Consider the following 24626-nt stretch of genomic DNA (forward strand, 5'->3'; position numbering starts at 1 on the left):
GATGGCTCTGTTTCGATAAAGCCGATGAGAAACTCTGGCAGAAGCCTAGGAGTAGGAGGTAGGAACTTCACTCTGGGTTCATTTCCTACACACAATGTGATAGCTACAGAGGACAGAGGTACAAACCACCCCAGCTCCTTTCAACTCTCCCAGTACCAGTCACGCTTTACTGCCTCGGAAGTGCTGGTACCTGTGGCTGTGTCCCCCTTGAGGGCCCAGCATCAGCTGCCCACATCCTCTGAGAGGTCTGAGTAAGGGCCATGTGGTGACTCATGAGGGCCTCACAGTGACTCCTCTCAGCAAAGATCCAAATATCCGTAGGGTGTCCCTCCTTGGAGCTTCTGGTCTGGTAACCCAACCTTTCACTTTTGTTTCTTTAATTCCAGGGGTAGTGGCTGTTGGAAAAACTGACTGGACCCTTTTCCCGGTTCCAGACTGGGCCTTAACTGATACACTATCTAAAGCACTGACTCAATGGACATGAATTTGAGCAAACTCCGGGAGATAGTGGAGGACAGAGGAGCCTGGCATGCTGCAGTCCATGGGATTGCAGAGTTGGACATGACTTAGCAATTGAATAACAAGAAATCTAGAGCACTGAGAACAGTCTCAAGCACACAATAAGCACTATGTGAGTGTGAAGTTTTGCATCTGTCTAAGTAGGTAAAAAGGGTTTCCCAGGTGGTGCAGTGGTAATGAATCCGCCTGCCAATGCAGGAGATGTAAGAGACAAGGGTTTGATCCCTGTGTCGGGATGATCCCCTGGAAGAGGAAATGGCAACTCACTCCAGTATTCTTGCCTGGAAAATCCCATGTGCAGAGGAGCCTGGCAGGCTACAGTCAATAGGGTTGCAAACTCTCAGACATGACTGAGCACACACACACACACACAAATAGGTAAAAAAGCCAACATGGCTCACGAGAACCCTGTGGAGGGTGCCTGACTTCTGTCAAGGATGATGCAAGCGACAGGTGCAAAGACTGGCTGTCTTTAGGGGAAACTCTGATCCACACCCATAACTATCACTCAAATGTCACCTTCCAGGTATGATTTAAAGCAAATGATGACACAGCATCCATAGCATTAGCAATTTTTTATTTTCCTTTTTTGTTGCATAGGAAATGCAGTACTTGCTTCCAGTAATTGTATTGTAATGTGAGAAGGTGGTAGCACTAATGGTTGAATACAAGAGTTAAACTAATCCACACCAGCTCAAAAAACCTGTGGAGATTTAGTTGAATAAGAATGGACGCCCACAGTGATTCTCAACCAATTACAAATTTTCACAGAACACAGTCAAACTAAAAGGGTAACTATGAGAGTCAATACAAGTATACTAGAGGCACAGGGGGCCCGGCTCATAAAAAACAAATGTCAAACCAACTTATTAACACGGGGGGTGTTCAGTTTCACAACAGATCTCTTATCATTGGAAGTGTTTAATCCCCTTCTCCCACAATTTGAAATGAAAAAAACAAACAGAAAAAAACCCCAAAAAACAAAAACGGAGATATCTTGAGCAGACAGATTTCCAAGGGTGCTGGGACAAGTCCCCAGTGAACTTTGTTCTGGTAAGAGGTCAGGGCTGCAGGGGAGGGGGGTCGTGTATTTGCCTTTGAAAGTCTACCTTGAGGACCTCCTAGAATCTGATAAACCTCGAGCTCTAGGTCAGGCCAGTACCTCAGCAGTGATGCTAGCAAATGCCTTCACAGTGCAGAAAGGCAGTCGGAGACTAGGGAGAAAGTGTACTCTTTCAGGCCTCCATCCCAACGTAGCCAGTGGCCTTGTGACCTTCGGTTGAGATGTTTGAAAAAAACAGTGTTGTTATAGACTATTACTAAAAAAAAAAAATTAAAAATAACACAAATAGAATCAAAAAGGGAAAAAAGCTTCTGTCATTTTGAGAAGCTGAGCATAAAAACAGCAGGAAAAATAGCCCCATTCATTGGACACCGTTTGTCCCAGAAACCACCATGGAGACACAAGTTCACATCGAACACCCTGGGGGTATTCTCCACTGTGAAGGTGGTAGGGTTGGATTAGTGGTGGCACTTTCACCATATACTCTTGCGGTCCAGACACACTTTGGAAATGGTGTGTTTTGAATTGAATAGCATCAGGAAATGTGACGCTCCTGTGGGAACTCACGGTGTCTGGCATTCAGGCAAAGTCCTGCCCCTACATGCTGCTGCCTCCCTTGTTACCATGCTCAAGGGCAGGTGGCCCTCTCTTATCTTTTTGAGCATTTCTGAAATCTGCTCTCCATTTCCCCATCCCCCTAATTGATTATAAAAGGGGAATAAAAGGCAGATCAGTGCTGGCTTAGGGAAAAAAAAAATGAGATAAAAGATTTCATTTGGGAAGCAAGTCATTTCAAATTTAGACCAAAAAAGAAAAAAAGTTATATTAAAAGAAAAAATCCCGTGTTAATAGCCAATTTCTTTTTCTTATGAATCGGGCCCAAAGTTTGTACAGAGTTTTATTTTTGAAGAAAATATTGCAACTGTGCATGAAACTAAATAGCCACGTGATTCTGTAAAGACTTTTTTTTTTTCATTTTTTTTTTCTTTTAATACGAGGAAGTCTGGTGTGAAGACGGATCAAGCATGGGTACCTGGCTGAACATTGTCCACTAAGAAAATGCTTCAGTATCGGCAAAGCTTCAGTCGAGGGTGAAGGGAAATGTCCCTCATTTTGAAATGTCCTCAGTGTCTTCAGAGCAGAGTTCTTGAAATTCAAATGGTTGTTTTGAGACAAAAGTCTTGCCAGGGACTGATTTCTGAAATCAAACACCCATGCTTGTCCCCTAGGAAAAAGAAAACAAAAAACAAAAACAAAAACACAAGTAATACTGAATTTAAGTAAATGTATACCTCCAAAATACTGAAAACTGCCGAAATCAAGAAAAGACAGAATTTGCGTTCTCAGTGAAATACCTTTAAACCTAGCTGACAAGAACCAAGTCAGAAAAAAAGACTAACATAATCTTGAGTAATATTCATACAGTTCACTAAGCATTATGGAATAGCATGCATTAATATTGTTCGGTTATTTTACATCACCTATACCAGAAGGTCCTGACTGACAGACAGCGAAGGCTACCGGTGTAGAAAAATCTTACTTCAGAAGAGCAATATAATACAGATTTCACAGGCACTACATTTTAATATATCAGGTATTATGCTGGTTTTCTTATAATTCTTTCTGTCCTAAAGCTGGCATTATAACAATGACCAAAAAGGCAAGGATTGAAGTAAACGGAAAGTAGATACCAAAGTTGATATAGTTTTTTTCTTCAGATAGATTAGTGCATAGTTCTCATGCAGATAAACACTGCTATGCATTTACACTGTTGGAAAGCAGAGTGAATTGAGCCCAAGTTGTCACATTTGTGTAAATCATTTTGTCAGCCTGTAATAGCACCATGTAATGGATTTGCATTAAACATTAAATTGATTTCAGGATTGGTGACACAGTATTCACTACAGTTAAGTGCTATGGAATAGCTTCAATGTTACCTGCTATATATCAAAGCGATTTTCATCCCACTGCTTTTTTATTGGAAAAAATAAAAGGAAAACATACACGACACTAATTAGACGAATGCACAGCCTTGGACGTGGAGAAGGCAGAGCGGGTTTACTGTCAAACAGTAAATACATGCATTGACTTCAGGACGAAAGTGGCCTTGGAAAAGCTGATTTGAATGAAAGCTGTGCTGGGGCAGTGCAGCTTTCTGAGACTGTCTTAAGTCTTAGGACAGGTCTCGGAGGGTGGGTGGTGAGGTGCCACTGAAGCTCTCCGTACATTACCATGCCAGTTGTGTTTTAAATTTGTTCTATGGAGGCCTGCTACCAGGAAAAAGAGACAAGAAGAAAAAGAAAGAAAGAAAATGAAAGAGAGAGAGAGACCACCACGACTATGGACAAAATGATACGTCCAGAGACATGATGCCATGTACATTAAATGACATTCTTAGAAACCCCTCCCCACAAAAAAAGAAAAAAACAAACAAAAGGAAAGCATTTTTTTTCTCAATCCAGATTTTGTAAATATGACACTGTAACTACAGAATTCAAAGCCTGTGAGGATAAGGACTTGAAAAGTGAAAGACAAACTTTTTGAGACGGGGTTTTGCGTCTTCCAGTGGGCTGTCTGAATACTGTGACTCTGGGAAGTCTGGGTTCCTTTGCACTTCACCTGTTGGAAGGTGAAGAATACACGCTTCGGGAAGTGGACCTTGGCCCGCCTGTGGCCCACGCACGCCTGGCTGTGGGGTGGGGGCGGGGAGGAGCTGACATAGTAACTGTCATGCCAGGGTGTGAAGAAACAGAAAACCTAGTTCAGACCTCAAAGGAAAGAAAAACGTGTGGGATGGAGAGAGTGGGCTTAGGAAAGAGGGCCTCTGCCCGTTAACGGTCAGACAAGTTTTTGTGGCAGGAGGATGGGCCAGAAGAAAAAAAAAAAAGGATACAGGAAAACGATATGATTTAGTGTTTGTGCCTCTGACTTCAGTTCCCAAAGAAAAAAATGGAGAGTTATTTGAGGGACTTATCTTTGCCAATATTGTTAATGCCATTTGAAGGGAGAGAAAAAATTCGAATGTGTCTCAGAATCAAGGGCTAGGCCTTCAAGTGTGGATGGCCCTCAGTCTGTCAGTCTACACACCCCAGGTAGCAACATCTTCCTCAGACATCTTCGCTTGACTTTGAGTCTAAAAAGGTTAAACACTCGTATTGTTGATGTTTCTTTTTTCCTGCTTGATCACAACTAAACTACAGTTTCCTGCTGCTTTCTGGACAATGAAACATGAACAAAAATATAACTTAGTGTGTTTAATACTTAACCCCTGTTCGTTATTACCCTAGACTGCCTCCCTAATGTTTTAAAGCCTTTAAAACATTTTTTTTTCCTGCAAATCTGTTCAGAGTTCCCTAATTTTAGCTTCATCAAACTTAATACAACAGAATACCTTCAAAAATACAGCATACCTGTAACGTCCATTTACAATGGTTTTTCAGTAGACCTATACTTCTCAAGCATAGGAATATGCTATACCATTGAAAGAAAAAAAAAAAAAAAACCAAAAAACTGTATTTAAATACTTACAAAAAAAAAAAAAAAAAGGAAACAGGAAAGTTTTAAACTTAAATCCAGTTCCCAAAGGGAGAGGGGGGCGGGAAAGAAAGAAAAGCCATTCTATGAACGCTGCCTTTATAATGAACAATCAGAAATTTCACTAGGCTAATTTGACAGAAATTTTTCCTCATTTAAACAACATTACAAAAGTCCTGCATTATAAAATAGGGTAGAATAAATCAGTGTAATCGATAAAACTATACAACAATACAAATTACATGTCTTCTGAGTGGGCAGTTAATCTCTCTCTTTGCAGTCATGACTACAACATGCTTACTAAAAACAACTAAAACTGCCCAAACTATTGCTTAGTTTGTTTTGCTTTAAAAAAAGGGTGCAATTTTATTGTATATACAACCAATTTACTGGTAATACCTTGGCTTATCGCAAGGTTCTGACAAAATGTTTGTCTAGGCTTTTTTCCCTTCACTGTGAAGCACTGAAAGCTGCTATTTTTTTTTCTTTTTTTTCTCTTTTTTTCTTTTTTTAGTGCACATATGTCATAATAAAGTAATGCCCAGCTAAGTGCTATAGGGGAAGGCAAAGTATGCTGGCTGGCTAGAGGAAGTGACACCATATACTGACAATCACACCATACAACAGCGCCAAACGACTATTCAACCACTTATCAGACACATATGAAAATCCAAAATGTTTTATTTTATTTTTTTTTCCTTAAATAGAGATAACCAGTAAACAATTTTCAGAACTTGGAAGTTTAAAAACGTGCATATAAAAATGGGCATTATATACTTTGTATTGAATGTGGATTGACTGCAGTCTGCTAAGAAAAATGGGGTGTGGGAGCTGAAGAAAAGGGAAGTTGTCTTTTTTTTTTTTTAAGGCTTGCTTGTGAAAGGAACAGTTGTAAAAACAAAATTGCTTGAAGCAGGGTCAGCTTAGTGCTTCACAGTTTGACTGCTTCTCTAAGAGGAGCCCTTCCTGCGCACGTGCATTCAAAAATCACAAAAAAAGTACAAAGACAGACACCTAAAACACACTGCGTCAAGTGCAGCACCGACTTTGGTCAAATAAAAAAAATAAAAGAAAAATTAATCATTGCTAAGCTTTTCTACACGATATAAGCAGGTATTGCATATTTTCATATATCTGGGGGCAGGGTCGGGGGGAAATAAAGGAAGACTCCAAATAAATTGTAAAATGCAGCAACATCCAAAATACTGATATTCTAAGCATCTACAGATCTCAGAATAGCACTGCCACTGACCACAGAGGACAATAAAGACTACTCCTATCTGCGGGACAACTAACTCTCTATTTAGTTCTAGATGTTGAAACTGACAATGGCTGACATAAAAGTCACATTTACAAAAAGTGTCTCCAAATGCTTGACTAGGGAAAAACCCCTTTCAATAGAGGAGCATGTGCAACAATTCCACAAATAATCGCTATCCAGGGCAAGGCACATTGATATGGAATTTTTGTTTTCGTGCAAATTAAGGAAAAAAAACAAAACAAAACAACATTGTTTCGGGGGGGAAAGATGAGGAGCAAAGTGTCTTCCCAAGAATTTCAGTTACTTGATTGTATAGGACAGTAGTAGAACCCTTCTGAAGGGCTGAAAAACATAGTTTAAAGGCAAGTGCCTAGAGTAGGGATTACAATATTGTGTCTTAATGCACTCTACTTTATCCTACATTAACTATATAAAAATTAGTTACTAACACTAGAACATGCAGAGACTTTCTCTGATCAGCAGGGCTCGCCAACCAGAACGTATATATATGTATAGTATAGGAAACCTTCTTGAAGTTGCATGGGAAGCAAAGGGGTGCTTCGCTGTCTGGTAGAAAAATCACTTGCACTTTTTTTTGTTATTTTTTTGTTTGTTTTTTGTATTTTTTTTTTACATAAGATACAGGACATTTGGGGGTGCAAACTCTTTTTTCCCTAACAAGTACCCTTGATCTGAATGGGCACCAGCATCTGTCTCAGTATTGATTTCATTATTATTATTAAAATTATTTTCCCATAGCCCAGTTCAGGGGCGCAAAGGTCTTTAAATTTTCTGGACAATCTCTGGAACAATGAAGTGTCTGATAACTGATAAATCCTATGTTGCCAGATACATGTAAAAATTTTCAGAATTGGCATAATCCATTCTAGTGACTTCTAGCTTATAAAATTAACAGATACCATGATTTTATTTTAGTTATGTGCTTTGATAACAGAAAATAATTAATTAGCATTTAATGTAGTTAACATATTGTGGTAAAAGCACCATTAGATTTGTTTTTTTGTTTTTTTTTTTTTAATTTTCCTTCAGTTTTTAAAGGGATACAAGTTTAACAATAAAAAACATAAAAAGCAAAAATAGCTCCCCTTTTTCTTGCAAGGCTGTTTTTTACCCCAATAATTTAGAGTCCTGGGGTGGAAGGACTTGAAAAACAAAAATAGAATTTTCAACAATCTCTATCTTACAAAGATATTTAGCTATCCAATGAAATTGCACTTTACTCAATTCAAAATTCGATTGTTTTGATTGATTCCTGTCAGTTTCTGTCAAAACAGACCATCTTCCCCATTTCCATGTGAATTTGTGTCATTGTTGAAATTGTTGAAAAAATGTTTTTTTTTTTTAAATGTAAGTGCAGCATTTCAAAACTTTTAAAAAACTGAATAGTAGTAGTAGTAGTTTGCCATTTTCGGAATTATTCTGCAACGTGAGTGGATTCACTGTCCTTCCGGGCCATGTTATCTAGTTAACGGCTGACTGCTGAACCAAACCAAACTAAAAGAAAAAACAAAAAAGGAACATAACTGCGATTTCTTTTCCCAATATGTTACAGAAAAACATTGCCCTTTGACTGTCCCGTAAGTTATATATATTGCAGATCTCAGCTACTACAAAAGATTTAGTTCTCCAAGTGCCTCCTGATTGCTCAAAGAGGCTCACACCGGTGTGGGTAAATTCATGAAATACTGTGAAACAGCCGGGCTCCGTAAAGAAAGTGTGTTACAACAGGAAGTCAGTGAGCATGGGTAGACCTTCTCTAGCCACACTGCCTAATGCTCACGCAACCACGGAAACACTTCAAATGTTACAAAGCCCAACCATTTCCAGCACCATATGAGAAAATTACAACAGTTCCTAAAGTATTAAAAAAAAAATCCCAAAAGGTTATGGCCTTTGCTGTTGGACCATAATGCTTGCTGTTTCCATGTACAAGTTGATTTGATTCTCCCCTTCCAGTGACAGTGAAGTTGTAACCGCGCTGGGTTGAGGATGCGTCCATGTTACAGAGTTGAGAAGGGGTCAGGTGGTCTGTCTGGTGGATGGTGGGACGCTGCGACTTTTATCCCAGGTACCAGGACTGGAAGACAAGAGGAAAAGTGCAATTAGAGCTACAATTTGGAAAATAACACATTTTTACTGTGGCCTTTCCACTGGTGAAATCAAGATCTATGTTAGGGATAAAGGGGGGTTTTCACTGGTAAAAGTAAAAGAATGATGAATGGTAAACCTTAAGACTCTGAAACTGATCTTACTCTTCTGAAGTTGAAACTCAGTGTCTTTGTTGGGGGTTGCCAGTGTTCTGAGTGTAACTTGCACGACCAAGTATTTATGTCTGCTCGAAACACATACATGGTATGGGTGTTCCAATCTGGTGAGGGCAGCTATAGCAGAGCAGGAAGCTCGATCACCTGGTTTTTTTATTGAACCCTCAGTGCCTAGCTCAGTGCCTGGAATACAGGCTTCCAAACAAAGAAGAGTGGAATGAATGGAGAGTGGGTGAGGGGAGAGGTTTTGTATCATCATGGATGTCTTCTCTGATGAATCTCACAACATCTCCTTTTCAATGAGATGTTATTACAATGTTCTCGTAACAGGCACAGAGGATCAAAAGCGATAGAAGAGTAAACGGAGCTCAAGTACGGACAAGTGTTGTACCAAGAATCCTGGGTGATTTTGGACAAGTCATAGCATCTCTCTTCTACTCAGTCTCCTTAGATGTGCATGAAGTAGATTTTATGATGTAAAATGCTCCTCTCAGCTCAATATTTCTAAAATAAAATTTTAAAAAATGACATATAATCATCAACTGGTATCAAAGATTTTACCATAATATCCAAAGGAAAAAATGAGGCCACATGCACAGCCCTCATGCATGCTTTTGCTCATTTGACATTTATTTACAGCCTTGCATATAACTGCTGGACCCAGTTACCAGTTACCTTTTCCTTTCATAAGCCCTTAGGCGATTAGCTTTGGGCAATAGTCTGGTGATATGTCACTCTATATACTGGTACTTCTTTCTCTGTTAGCTAAACAAAGTGACCAATTATGGTTTAGTATCAGAGTCAGTTTCTCAAGTGAAATAAAAAAGTACATGGCTTTTGCCAACTTTTCTCCAGAGCTACCCTACCAAATTCACCACATTTATTCACAGAAAAATCATCAACCTCAAGCAAAATTAAATGCTTCTGAAATCTCTGAGCTGACACTATCAGAAAGGGTTGCATTTGGGTTGATTCAGTCAGATGAAGGCTCATCCGTGTCCAAGAGATTCAATTAGGTAAAGCAAGGACTCGTTTGATCCCAGGATAAATGGCAAAATGATAGCTACATGGAGGTTGGGATAAGATTTCCTGGTCACACAAGCTACCTTTGATTTCCAGAGGACTTGAAGGGAAAAAAAAAAAAACGTAAAGTCTAAACCGAAAAACTACTCATCCTGTATACTTTTAGATGTTATTCTTTGACCACATGCTTTGAGAAGCACAATAAAGCCTCTTGTGTCCTGAAAGGAAATCATCCTGGCAAATACACAGGGCCTAAATCGAACTGGACAAAAGAAAGAAGAGGGGGGAAGAGAGGAACCGGGAGGCAGACTCCAAACCATATTTCTAGCTGGACTCCCGCATAGCTGACGCAGATCCGAGTTAGAGGCGAGTTCTCCCTGGAACCAACCAGTCTCAAACTTTGGATGCGGCGAATCACGCTGACAATGTCTGTTCTCACACTTTCTAAGTCAGTTGTGAAATTCCAGACTTTAAATCTGACGCTGCGTCGTAGTTCTCGAAGCAAGCGCCTCGGACCCAGTGAGTCAGTAGGGGGAGCAGTTTTCCATTCCACAGTTTCTGGACACAACCTCAGTGCACCACAAAAATCTGCAGTGCCTCTACACTTCTCTTAAAAAGCAAAGCAAAGGAAAAAAAAGTTTCTTCACACATCTTACTATTCAGTGTGTGCCTTGCCGACAAGGTTACCCCAGAGCAGCTCTGTAATCCTTCACTGAAATAGGCTTTATTGATTGCTCTGGTCTATTGTTCTCTTTTCAAGTCCCCCAAGTTCAAGTTCATCCTGGTGTTACATCATGTCTGGTTGCTAAGAGCAACCAGACAGACCCAGACGTGACTATCATTAGCAAGAAACCCTCCGCTCTCCTCCCACCAACCTTCCAGTGGCTCTGACGTAGCAGGCCCACTGCAAACACATTGAAGTATTTATTCTGCCTAATTTATGACCTACCCAGCAAGCGAGACCCCCACTCCAAAAACCAACACTGTTGTATATTTAATTAATCTGTCTTTCTCTGGCACTTGGGAAAGTTAGACAAAGGACTAATTATTGTGTTTCACTCTCCACACTTTTCTTTCGGGTGTGTGTGTGTGTGTGTGTGTGTGTGTGTGTGTGTGTGAATATTTGCATGGGAAAGAAAACTACAAGGCCCAGCATTGGCTGTCCCCCCCGCCCCTTTTCTTTTTGCCCTATTGACATTTCATGAAATACTTTAGCTGCTTAAGGGAATTAGAAAAAAAATGCGATGTGAATGTTACTCCTTCTGAGTTGGTATTCAGTAACACAAATCAACTCATGACATGTTTAAATTTAAATGCTAACCACACACTCTCAGAGTTACTTTAAAGGTTAGTTTTTAATCAATAGAAGTTGCTGACTCCGGGTTTTTGAGCTGCGCAGTGCAGCTCTTGGGCTTTTGTCTAACGTTAAAGCTTTCAAACTTTTTTTTTTTCCTTGAGATGATTTTAGCAATGATTTGCAGACACAGAAGACTATTGTGCTCTGACCAGCAACATGTCACCAGAGGAGAGAGTTGCCCTGGGGTGGGGTGTCAATATGACTCCTGAAGGCCTGGGTTGGGGGTCTTTAATAAGCCGTGAAAAAAACTTAATTAACCCTTTCAGGCCCAAACCAAAACCTATTCTTAAACTTTTTCACTCCTGTAATTTGACCATTAGTCCTTATTTCAACATTACACTAATCTTCATGACAATTAACCCAGCTACTTGACCAAGGCTTTCCAGAATGGGAAGTCAGCTGGTTAGGGGAACTACACAGGGAATTTTTTTCCCTTTTGAATGAGGGCTCCTTGATTAAATCATTTATTCATAGTGATGGCAGATAAGCAACTATAATACTAAAAAATAGAATCCATTCATTTCATCAAATGTTCTCATGACCAGTTTGTAGCTGAAGACCTTCCTTAATTCCATTATGATGAGTGTGATAGTTGCACATGTCTAAGCCACTCGATTTTTAAAAACTTCCATGAACAATGAATAATGTCCAATGAACAAGATAATGTTTGGAAAAGCCCATTTTTCTCTTGTGACATTCTCTTACAAAATCTATAATTCAAGCAGTGCAAGTTTCAAAACATTACTTGACGAATAATTCTGGGCATTTTCTTGTTGGGTCATACAAGAAAAATATGAAAGAAATCTGAGATTGTTAAATTGTTGGGGTTGAGGAGCAAATCACTGGGAAAATGTTGCCACATTAAACAAAATTCATTAACGGAGAGTCAAAAAATTGTCTTCAGATATTTACTAACACAAGCTTAGATTTCATATGGTTTCTGCCTTCATATTTTATAGCCCTTTAATCTAACCTACTGTATCCAGATGGACTACAAAGGAACCCCTTGTCCCTTATCTACAGTGAATTTCAATATTACAATACAATATCAGATGATGTTATCTTGATACATTTACATTAAGGAAGTAAACATAGAGCTTTGATCTATTTTTTCATTTTTTTTCCCTTGGGAACTCTCAGCTATAGTTGTTTTGGAGGTCCATAAATCCACACTCTCACGGAGGTTAGAGTTAGGGAAAATTACTCTGTTACAGCCACAGTTTCTACAGCTTGGGATGTGCTAAGATGGTGAGGAGGGGGCTGGAAGTGGGGCTGATTGTCCTCTCTCAGTGTTCAAGGTGAAACATCAAAAGAAATCTGCAGTCCAGGACCAGAGCTCAGCTTTCCTCTTCTCCAGTCAAATGAAGAAGTAATCTCATCAGGTTGGAAAGTGCTGACTAAGGATTTAATAAAGTGCCTGCAGATGTGGCGTCTCTAAGGTATTCAACTCATGTAATGCAAAACAGCTCCACACTGAATGTGCTTATAAAATTTCATTTAACCATTGCAGCACGACTCCCCCCACCCCCCACCCCCACTTTTTTCTAAGGAGTTTTATCACACATCCCACCCCTTAATTTACAGCTCCATGAAAGTTCGAATCCCATTCTGCCAGGATTCTGGAATACTCACAGTAGTCAGGTTTTATGAACCATAAACAACATCTATCCGGCTTCATCGTAAGCAGGAAGCCTGAAATGGCACTCGGTACCTTTGACGGTGGCAGTCTCTTTCCTCTCCTGAGGGGAGAGCAATTAGGAAACCGAGGCTATTTTCCAAAATTTGGTCATAAGGGTGCCTAAAACATGGTAGATGAAGACTCAATTTCTTTAGTTAACATCAAACATTCTAATGTGAATAATGAATTTTAAAATGGCTTTTATATGCACTTTTCACTAAGAGGGCAGGATGCATATTTCAGAAACAAAAGGAAATGCAAGTCTGTTTGAGATAGCTGTATTTTACTTTAACCAAAAAAAAGAGAGGGTGCTGCGGTGGGGGGCGGGGAGGGCGGAACAGACTGTGACGCAGCAGAATCTGTTTTTCAAATTAAAAAGTTAAACAAAAGGCCTCAAGGGCAAAGTTGAACACCGCGGAAGGAGGTTGTTAATGTGGAATCCAGAACTGGGTGTGACACTTTGCTTTCTTCTCCAGGCAAGGTGGGTTATTTCAGGACATTCACACACAGAGAGCAGAAACATGCAAATACAGGGAGGCCTCTGCCCCCACTTTCCACTCCTTCATACTCCATCAGCCCCTGAAGAGGATGCTGCCAACTAGCACTGCAGGAGTTGCGGTCAACATCTTGACTTCTCTCTGGAGGAGATGCTATCTCTGCTGGGTCATTAATCCAGTTAGTCATTTTTGGCTTCCTGTTCTTGTTTGGATGAGCGAAAGCCCACTGTTTAGTCCAAATGAGTTGTCCTTGGCAAATCAGCCAGAAGCCGGGTAGCCTCCCTTGCCTCCTCTGATTCAATGGAAATGGACAAGACCTTGGAGTCCACTCCTGGATTCTGACGTTAGTATACCTCATTTGGGAGTACTTCACTTATTTAACAAGTGTTGAGCATCCTACTGTGTGCTTGATAACACTAGGCTCCGGGAACATGAGTACAACAAATATGGTACCTGCTCCCAAGGAGTTGTCCTGCAGAAAGAAGGTCCTGGATCTTAGACTCCAGTATCCTTCAAGAGACCAGTTACCCTGCTCTTCTCATGGTTGGATGTTTGAAAACTTACATCAGCTGATGAGGCTGGGTATTCAATGTCCAAGGGACCCAGGACCGAGTCCTATCTTTTCCACTGACTAGTTGTGTGACTTCAAGTAAGCACAACTCTGTCCTTGGGCCCCTAGAAGACTACTGTAGGGCCATTCTTCATGGCATGGGGATACTGGTTTCTTCCGACAAAGGTGACACCCTGCACCTAGGTGTCAGTTATTGGTCTTGCCAGCCACAGGCTATGATCTCTGCAGCCATTTTTCCTGTCTGATTTTGTTAAAGAAAGCCTGCTTTCAATAATGCTAAACCAAGACTTGTTTATTATACAGGAAGCTATTAAAATAGTAATGGGCCATGATTAGCCCTGCTCACCTTTGCGGCCTTATCTTTTCGCTGCTTATGCTCAATATTTGTGCTGGGTTACACTTCTTCCAGGTCCCCCAAAGCCAAATGCTTTCTCCCTGCTGGAACTTGGCAGAGCTATCCCTCTCTCCTTGGCTTTGCTCACACTTGCTAGTCCTTGCTTTCTCAGATTAGCAGCCCCTTCTTCCTAAGGGTCTTTCTCCAGGCCTTTAGTTCCTGGGTTTACCTCTGTCACAGTCATTGAACTGTAATTGCCTATTTTCTCCCCAAGAAAACAAACTGTCTTCTTGCGTGTGACATCTCCGGTGTCTTGCCTGGTGACTTAATAAACACTGTTGAATAAAGGAAGAAATCTCCAAGGTTCCAAAACTGAAAAGTGAAAGTGTTAGTCCCTCACTCGTGTCCAGCTCTTTGCGAGGCCATGGACTGTAGCCCACCAGGCTCCTCTGATCATGGAATTCTCCAAGCAAGAATACTGGAGTGGGTTGGCATTCCCTTCTCCAATGGGAATCTTCCCGACCCAGGGATCAAACCTGTGTCTCCTGCATTAGCAGGCAGATTCTTTACCATCTGAGCCACCAGGGAAGCCCAAAGACTGGTGTCAGTTACCCCAACAAGTTGTTTAGATGGGTGACTTCTAGAATGGCTGTGCCACATCCATGCTCATGGCTCACGTTCACATCTCCCTGAATGACAGGTGCTCTCCCCAGAGACATGCAGGTCTCCACAAGCCACCCCAGGGAGTTCTGATTGAAGAGCTCTTGCAGTGGGGCCAACTGCAGCCGTAGCGTGTGCAATAGTTTTGTAACATGGACAGCTGCCTGCTTACTACGGCGCAGAGGAGTTGTCCAAACCACCGCTCCCTGGAGAGTGACCATGCTGTTCCCGGCCAAGACCTCCATTTGGTTCAAACCTCAAGACGGGAAAACACTAATCTTTTTACCCAATAAGCCATCCAGCACCTCCAAACCTTGAGAGTACATACACAATCCAATTATTCCGACGGTTGTTCCAGAGTCTGACCCTTTTACCATATTCCAACTTGCTCTAGTGTCTGCCTCACCATCAAGCAAAGTTCTTTTTTCTGGCCTCCCTTTACATGTTTGTCAAGTAATCTTTTACCTCACGAAATCAAAGACTTCTGAATTAAAAACTGCACTCTGGCCACTCACATTTGCTCTGCTGACTTACTGAAGGGCTGCGTGCAGAGTGGTAAGGGGTGGGGCACTGGAGTCAGAGTTAACAGAGAGAATCCGCCCTCAATGTGGGAGACCGGGGTTCGATCCCTGGGTTGGGAAGATCCCCTGGAGAAGGGAATGGCTACCCACTCCAGTGTTCTGGCCTGGAAAATTCCATGGACTGTATAGACCATGGGGTCGCAAAGAGTTAGACATGACTGAGTGACTTTCACTTTCACTTTTCACATCATTTAACTAGTATGCCATTACATGCCAGTTAAAGGGGCTTCCCTGGTGGCTCAGATGGTAAAGAATGTGCCTGCAATGCAGGAGACCGGGGTTCGATCCCTAGGTCGGTTGGATCCCCTGGAGGAGGAAATGGCGACCCACTCCAGTATTCTTGCCTGGAGAACCCCATGGACAGAGGAGCCTGGTGAGCTACGGTCCATGGGGTCACAAACTAACCCTAGATTTAGAAACTAACACCTTCACTTTCTAAATGATCTTAGATAAGTCAGCACCCCTGGGTCTCAGTTTTAGACTCTGCAAAATGGAGCTAACAACTTTATCAGTTTTTGTGGGGACTGAATGAACTAATGCCTGAGAGAGACATGTGCAGAAAACCTGAAAGCCAGGGGAGATGGGCTCTCTATGAAGTATGTACAGGCCATAAGGTCCACAGGAGACCTACAGAGGATCAGTTCCCTTGGAAAGGCATCGCTCAACAAGGCGGCTTCCTCTTATTTAATGATATAACTTCTTAGTTAAAGGTAGCAGCTGTGTCAGTTCCGTTTCTCCAGTTGCAAGAGAAAGTTCTTGAGAAAATAAAAATCTGTCTTTAATTGCGGTATTAAAATCAGAGCAGCGAAACCAACCGCACAAAAGAAATTGGCTCAAGTTTATGAAAGGCATTTGGGTCCTTGCCTTGCGAGGCTGAACTGCACGCCTTGGAAGTTGGGGGCGAGGGGGAGAGGGGATCTGGGGTTGGGGGAGGGAAGGGGGAGGGAGGGAGTAGTCAGGCAACCAAGTGGGACAGAAACAATCCTATTTTGGTTTTTGTTAGCGAATGGCATACTACATAGATCAGAGACTTCTTATAAAATACAAACCCCCACTGTACACAAAGCACAGGAAAATGTGAGGAAAAAAGGGAAAAACGAAAAGCAGCTTAGGGTGTGTTAACGCTGCTATTCTGTCAGCTTAAAGAGTATTTTATGCTTGATCAACAGCTCTTTTTTATTGTGCTTTTCTTTCATTCATTCAAGACATCAAAGCGGGCCCCACCAGTGTACCTGCCCTTCTGGAGCCGCTTGTGAGGGGGTTCTAATGAAGCACGACTCTGGGAGCCGGAGACCCCCGTGGACACGGCAGTTCAAAGGGAATATTTCAACAATGATTACATTTTGTAAATCTTTTTATGAAAGAGACAGCTTATTTCCTGCTTTTTCATGAAAAATAGATTATCCATTAAAGTGAGCCCGCACCACGGAAGCTGCTTCAGATCTGAGGTGCAGCATGGAGATTAAGGGGACAAGGACCCGATGAAATTGTCCAGAGTTCCTATCCGTTTGGCCACGATGGCACAGCGGAATGTTCTGGGAGGAGCCCAGACAGGGCGCTGGGTGGCTCTGCGGTGGAAAAGGCGGTGGCCAGGGTGTTTGGGGGTTGAGTGTTCAGCTAGGGTCCTGTGTCTCTTATTTGCCCTTTCAATTTTTTGTTTCTGATTCCACAAAGTCCAGCCAAATATCAGAAGGCATCAACCAACTCCTTTGATTGGGCAAAAGTAAGGTGAAAAATTTTAGTTATAATTCATTAAATGCTGTATTTTAACACTCTGAAATGGGACAAGTCCTTTTCCACACGGGAAGTTAGCCATAAAAAAAGCTAGCTCTGGGCTGAAGATACAATACAGGCTTTATCATTGGCTGATGTCAACCCTAAAGGCAAAATTAAAGAAGGCAGCCCAGCCCTTTGTAATTTCTGATTTTCAACAGTGAAATAATCTTTCCCTTAGTCTGTCTTCTTGTTTTTTTTTTCTTTTTTGGTGGTGGGGAGAGTTGAGGGGAGCAGGGCAGGAAGAGAGTATGACTTCCTGCGGAGAGCTATGAAGTGAAAAAAAATGTATGTTTTCTACACATTGGATTCCAATTTTAATTAAACGCCTGCTGTCTAACAAGTGCAGACAGTCACACTTGGGGCTGGCCCAATGGTGGCCCAGGGAGGTAACCTTTCTGATTTAAAAAGAGAGGCGTGGGAGTGGAGGTCGGCGCTCAGCAGAGCGTGGCCGCATTACAATAATCATGCCATGGCCTGCCTCCCTACTCCTGCTCTTCCCCCAGAGCTGAAAAGCTCTTCCCAAACATGACTCAGGTTCACAGGAAACCTAACATGCAAATTTACCATTTCAGTGGTGCAGGTAGATAAAATCTGGTGAGGGGGAAAATGACACTGAAGTGAAAAGTCCAGTTACTTCAAAAACTCTCCCAGAGACATTCCTGCGTGAGTATGACAGAAGATCTGCTACTTGGCCAGAAACAAATTTCCAAACTAACCTTCCCAGCCAAGGAGTCCCCTTTAGGCACTGGATGGCACTTGGCACCTGTGCCCGTTACCACCCCCCAACAGGTGCTTTTTTGCTTGGCCCTGAGCATGGCTCTTTGCTTCTGACCCCTTTCGTCCTCCTCTATTCACTGTCCAAGGTCCTTTCTTCTGTCCTTTTCAGTCCCCTTTCCTGCCTCCTCCCACCCTTCCAGCCAGTCTCTCTCTCTCTCTTTCTACATCTGTGCTTCCGCCCCCACAGGAATAAGGGAAGACCTCTACCCTCTCAAAGACTCTGCAAACCAGCTGCCCGTCCTACTCCGTTCACTGGATTAAGGGAAAGGAAGAGAGCACGCTCAACTGGCAGTGGGGTTGGGGGCTTCTGTATGGAGCCAAAGAAGTGAGGTGCAGGGGTGGGATTTGGATGGAATGCGAAGGAGACTGTACATCTTTGCTCTCAGATTCTTGACAGAAGAGAGCAAGAGAGCAGCAAGAAGCAACTCGGCACTGGACTGCGAGGCAGGGGCCGCGGCTCAAGTCTCAGCTCAGTCTCCGGCTGCCCTGGGACTCACACTATAAAGATCCCATTGCGATACCTGCACCTTCTGGGAGCGCCTGCTTTTCAGCCTTACAGGTGCAGGGGTCATCCTTTTTCCTCATTCACTGTGTAGATGCGAGAGGCAGGGATAAAACTGTTCCTACCCCTCACTGAGGTTGGAATGAGCTTGACTATGGAAAAAGTCAGAGACCAGATTCTAGTCTGTGGGAAGTCAGGGGTCCAACTTATCTGTAGAACAGCCCTTGTATACCAGTTATTATAATATTATTCTGTTATTTGGGGGAGGAAATAAGACACGTAGAGACAAAACTTTGAAATACTGGCCTAAAACGTAAGCAGCATTATCACAGGAAACACTGATGTGATCTAGATGTCACAGAAGGGGCTGGGGTTTCATTGGAGCCGATTGCCCCGGATAAAAATGGAATGATTTTCCCAAGCCCAGTCAAATCTCTTGTGTGACATCCCAGAAAGCACAGACCGGGGATAAGCGAACAATGCTTTACTCCTTCTTCTGAAAATGTGGTGGGATTTAGGGTTTTATGACAACAAAACTTGTCTTTGTTAAGACGTGACTTGCAAAACAAACCCACATGGGGGAGTCGGCAGTTTCAAATGATAGTATTTTTTTTTTTAATGCTGAAACAGCAAATGCTTTTTATGTTCAGATTTATTTCCTTTTAAATTTGTAGATTAAACTTACAACTAAGCAATATTCATTACTATAAACAATTAGATTCTTCCTGAATATTTCCAGTGGAGGTGAGTGGGAAGCTTCTTGGTAGAGATGGGTTGGGGAATTGTGCAAAGGTGAGATCCCATAGTATTCACAGTCTCTGTCAAGGGTCCTATCAATGATATCACTGTGAACATTATCTATGGGATCACCAGAGCTACGAGGCTTCCCTGTCAGGAATATAGATCCCTACTTCTTAGAAAGAGGCAGCATCATTCTAACGCAGAAAATTTAATTCATTTTTACCTTTTTAGTAATGACTTCAAAAATGGTGATCTCCTAAGTAAAGATTACTTAAGACATGTTTAGTGAAAGTGTTAATCACTCAGTCGTGCCTGACTCTGCGACCCCATGGACTGTTGCCCGCCAGGCTCCTCTGTCCATGGAATTCTCCAGGTAAGAACACTGGTGTGCTTTGCCATTTCCTCTCCAGGGGATCTTGCCGACTCACGGATCAAACCCAGATCTCCCTCACTGCAGGTAGATTCTTTACCATTTGAGCCACCAGGGAAGCCAGAAGACATATTTAAGAATATGTCATAAAATCAAGCATGCAAACAAAATCACTTACTTTGCTTTCAGATGAGTTCTATTTGCCAGTGTTCTCCTAGTAACTGAGATTTAGGAACAGCCTCGGAACTCATGCACACAGTACTGATTTGGAATAGTTCCATACCTCTCCTATCACTTTATTATATTTTAATGAATCCAATTACAGGTTGGATGACGGTTATATGTTCATTGGCTTTTTAAATATTCTTTTCTCTTGTTAAATCACCATATGGCTAAGAGATCCTATAATTCACTTTGAAAAACTGGTGGCAAGTTCAAATGACACATATTAACTGTCATTCTGATTCTGCAATCACAACCTCTTGCAGAGATGTCACCGTGTGCTATCCTAAAGGCGGTTCAGTTAAAAAAAAAAAGACTTGAAGACTTTTCTTTCTCTCAAAGAAGTGAATTGTCTGAGCTGAAATATGGCTTCCTGTTACACTGCACCAGCTTTCTGTGTTGTTCTCCAGGAACACGTTTACAAGTTCAGGTTCAGGTTTAAACTAAATAAAACACTCCTCAGGAGTTTATAACTGAGCCTCATTTACATGTGCTCTCTCTGAACTCTGCCGGCCTCAGTAAGCTAGTTTCCAAGGCTTGGGGGAGGAATGTGTTACAGTTGGAATCTGTACTGCTTTCTCAAGCATTTTAGACTCAGAGGCCAGGCAACACCAAGCTTTGGATAGTATTAAAAGTTTCCTCAGATGTACTATAAAGTCAAAGAAAGAGGGAAAGAAAGAGAAGGCTGGGCCTAGAAAACAGAATTTTCTTAATTTTCCCAGTAAGGTTTTAGTGTTAACATTCTATTAATAGTTAAAAAGATTTTAGATGCATATTCTAGAATTCCATAGTCATGACTCTGGATTTCCTTGCAACCATTTTCAACTCTTTGTGGAAAGTGGTCAATGCATATTTATACTCTTCAAAGATAAGATCTAGGGTTTGCATAAGCTGGTTTTCTGACTTGAAAAATGCAGTTAAAAGGTGTTATGAACAGAAATATCCCCAATTCAGAAGGGATCTCTTATTATGTTTATGAAAAAAAATCTAAGGGTTGAAAAGATCTCAGGTCAATAAAGTTATACTAGAGAGGATGAAATGGCTATCTTGGGTTAGAAGCAGGAAGAACTGAAGGAGGGATTCTGAAATGCTCATAGAAACCAATCTGGGGAGAACTGGTTTCCTGGCTGACTGAGGTTAAGACTCAATCTCTTTGCTAAGCAAGGGGCCGGGAGTTCAGTGAAAGAAGCAATGGTTTTTGTGGACAGAATTGGAAGGAAAGCTGGAGAAATAACACCAGGGACTCTGCCACTCAACTTCTGTGTGAATTTGAGTTAGCAAGAAATTGGGTACAACAAGGATAAACCAGTGCTGCAACACTGAGCATTACTCTACAGCATCTTCAGCCCTGGAGCAAGCCGTTCTTTCCTGATAGGTGAGCGTACCCGGCGTGGTAGGTTGTGACATTCCCAGTACTTCAGGTTCAGCAGCTGCATCCCTGCACAGCGACAGGTGATAAGTCAGAAAACAGTTTAAAAGAAAGCACTGCTGTGGGGGCTCAGAGAAGAAACCGGTTCAGGGAGGATGGACTGAGTCCATCATGATTCTGGTCTCCATTTGTGCCTCTGATTAAGAACATCTTCCTAGCATGGTAGTTGTGAGGATGAAATAATATATGAAAATATGAAAGTGTTTTGTTTTTTAACGTAAGTTAAACTAAGCTATTAAACTAAGGTGATGCTTTTTCTATCTGTGCATCTGCTTTTCTGACATGAGGAAGACAGAAACCTCATCTCTGTATGCTAGTCCATATAGCTTTTTGGCCCTAGTACATAACACAAAATCACTTTTCTTGGACCAATACAATAACAGCATGGCTATGCTGGCTTTCTCCTCTTTTTCTCAATCTCTTGAACTTAGCCTAACTCAAATGCAAGAGAAACATGAAGGATTTTTAAAAACCCAATGAAATATGAATATGCTTCCAAATAAAACCCTTTGCTATGAACATAGTAAGTTTCTTCTATTGGATAAAGACATGAATATAAGTAGAATCCACATAGGTGATATTCTATAAAAACGAATGATAAAATTAGTTTCTTTGGGGGCAGCAGTTTACTTATGATGACTGAATGAAATCAGGGCTTACAACTCTACCAACTTCTCTGTCTTTGGCCAGGAATGACTGGCCAAGCTGCAGAAAGATAATAATTTGCATATGCAGTAATCGCTACTATCCTATTGACTACTCATTCCCAAAATACTGAGAATCACGTCGTCTTTCTTTTGTCTAGTTTTTGTTTCTCTTTTTTCTTACTCCTAAATATCTACCTAATTTTAACTCATTCTCCACTATACTTTGAACTTCTGCCCTAAGGGTTGCTGTAGGAAACATAACTCCTGATGTTACTTTTTTTTTAAGTAACTCTAGCAAAATGGTGGATAGGAGGAATCTGAAATTCAAATACTTTACAGATTTTCCTGAAGATTTAATTTATCCATGCAGATCTTAATTCTTCTGAAGACAAAATAATTTGATAGTTGGCTTGATAGTTCAAAAAGCTTTACATTCATCAGTGTGTTATTTGGGCTTCTTTAGTGGCTCAGATGGTAAAGAATTCGCCTGCAATGTAGGAGACCCGAGATCAATCCCGGGGTTGGGAAGATTCCCTGGAGGAGGGAATGGCAACCTACTCCTGTATTCTTGCCTGGAGAATCCCATGAACAGAGGAACCTGGTAGGCTACAGTGCATGGGGTCACAGAGTTAGACACAACTGAATAACTAACACTTTCACTTTCTTTCAAAGTGTTGGTAGGCAGATGCAGATCTAACATTCTTTCATTTATGCCAAATCTTATGGCGAAACAGTAATCTCATCTTTCGGGAATTTTCTTTCAGAAACAAAAGGCACCAAATTTGGAAACATGCTCATTGGATGGAGCTACCTAGAAGGCACAGGATGAAGATGGCAAGCTATTCCCTGGGTGCACACTGGACACTTGGAAAAGCTGTCTTTTCTCTCCCACCCCTTAAGAGTTATTCAGGGGTTACAACCCCTCCTCTTTCTATGCAGCTTAGCTCTGTGCCTGGTTCTTAATCGTAGCAATCAGCCAGGAACAGGACAGAGGGACAGTCCAGATTTGATAGCACTGACCCCAGAACTGGGGAGTACTAGTGAATTCCATAAGGAGTGTCATTCTGCAGTTCTTGTTTTACAAAGGTCATTGTGATACAAGGCCCAGGGGAAGGGCCAAGCAAACAGCCTTCCTGGAAGATGGTGGGGTGAGGGAAAGGGGAAGAATGACGTTACTAGGAGGGAGGGCTGAAGAGAATTTGGTACATCTTTAGACTTTCACAGGAAAAAATATTTGGGAAGACACCAGTGGAGAGATACAGCATGGTCTTAGCTGAATGGTAATGATGTAACAAACAGCAACATTCAGAGCTATCCTGATAGCAGAAAGAACAACTGGCAGATATTAAGATCATTATTAGATGTGAAATTATACCTCTCACTGCTTCATTATCACTGTATTTCATAATATTTGTCTAGAAAGGCACACAAAGCCTATCAGGTTAAATTAATCCTAATGATCAATTTCAGTTTTATTCTAATTAAACAATTTCAATTTAATTAATGTGAGCACAGAAATTAGTCAAAATTACAAATGTAAATGTTGAACTTTAAATCAAAGGTCCTCCCTACTCCCTGCCTCTTGTAGAAGCACTTTCAAGTGTTTGCCTGTGAAAGTAGATGGGAGTTTTAACCTTTGTCTGCACTGTGAAGGACAGAAGTTAGAAAAATATGCCACTGAAAGCTACCCCAGAGCACAGACAGAAGCACGGGTTTAATACTCACCCACCCACACCCACAATACTAGGTGGTAGTGTGTGAAGATAAACTCTGCAAGGTGAACCTTTTGTTTCTCAAGATTCCAATGCACTTGGGTCAGTCTATGGGTATTTGTTGTTTAGTTGCTAAGTCGTGTCTGATTCTTTGCAACCCCAGTGACTGTAGCCCACCAGGCTCATGTGCCCATGGGATTTCTCAGGCAAGAATACTAGAGTGGGTTGCCATTTCCTTCACCAGGGGATCTTCCTAACCCAGGGACTGAACCCATGTCTCCTGCATTGCAGGCAGATTCTTTACTGCTGAGCCACCAGGGAAGCTCTAAGGGATAATGAGCTTCTATAAAACACCTCTGTAAAACAGAAACTGTGCACCCATATCCTCAGCCACACCACAAAACTACCAGTCCCTTTTCCCCTGGTGTCAGATACCCTGCCTCTCAGGCTGACCTTATCTCCGATTATCTGTATGGCCTCACAAATCATTTCAACTCCCTGAGGCTGGGCCCTCTAGTTCACAGGGGCTGTTTTAATAAAAGTAACTTCTTAAAGCACTGGCATCTTAAAATGGATTTTAAAGTGCTATGGGAGTATGCGGGGGGATTCCCCAGAGGTTCAGTGGTTAGGACTCCATGCTCTCACTGACAAGGGCCTGGGTTCAACCCCTGATTGGGGAACGAAGATCCCAGAAGCCTCACAGTGTGGCAAAGAAATAAATTTTAAAAAATGGCATGGGGTACATGTGTCTGAGTCATCCTATAAACAACTTTAAATAACCTTAATTCAAAGGAGATGGGAGCCAGAGCTCCAAAAATTTTAAGAAAAGGACCTGCAAACAGAATTTTTTCCCTAAAAATAAAAAAGATGCCAAAAATATGAAACAGAGAAAAGATAATAAAAGAAATGCACACTCTTCTTTTTCTTTTTTTTGTATTTAAAAAACTTGTGCTAAAAAAAAAAACACAAAAAATTTGTGCTGGTGAATCACAACTTGTGCTGGTCTGTAGTGTCACAGAATCTTGTCTTAGAGGAATGTTATATGCAGTGTAACATTCTATGTTATATCTCTTTATCCATAAAATAG

General features: G+C 41.6%; 1 protein-coding gene across 4 annotated transcripts in view; it reads right to left on the reverse strand.

The window, feature by feature from the left end:
- Window positions 1-1077: 1077 nt before the first annotated feature.
- Window positions 1078-24626, reverse strand: part of NFIA (nuclear factor I A) — a 396205-nt gene continuing 372656 nt past the window's right edge. For all 4 annotated transcript variants that reach the window (XM_043461143.1, XM_043461142.1, XM_043461144.1 and 1 more), the window contains one exon: window positions 1078-8475. In XM_043461143.1, coding sequence (XP_043317078.1) covers window positions 8458-8475 — 18 coding nt within the window. In that variant the 3' untranslated portion in view covers window positions 1078-8457. The remainder of the gene's footprint in view (window positions 8476-24626) is intronic.

This window comes from Cervus canadensis, chromosome 2 (genome assembly GCF_019320065.1).
Source record: "Cervus canadensis isolate Bull #8, Minnesota chromosome 2, ASM1932006v1, whole genome shotgun sequence".
Classification (NCBI taxonomy): Eukaryota; Metazoa; Chordata; class Mammalia; order Artiodactyla; family Cervidae; genus Cervus; species Cervus canadensis.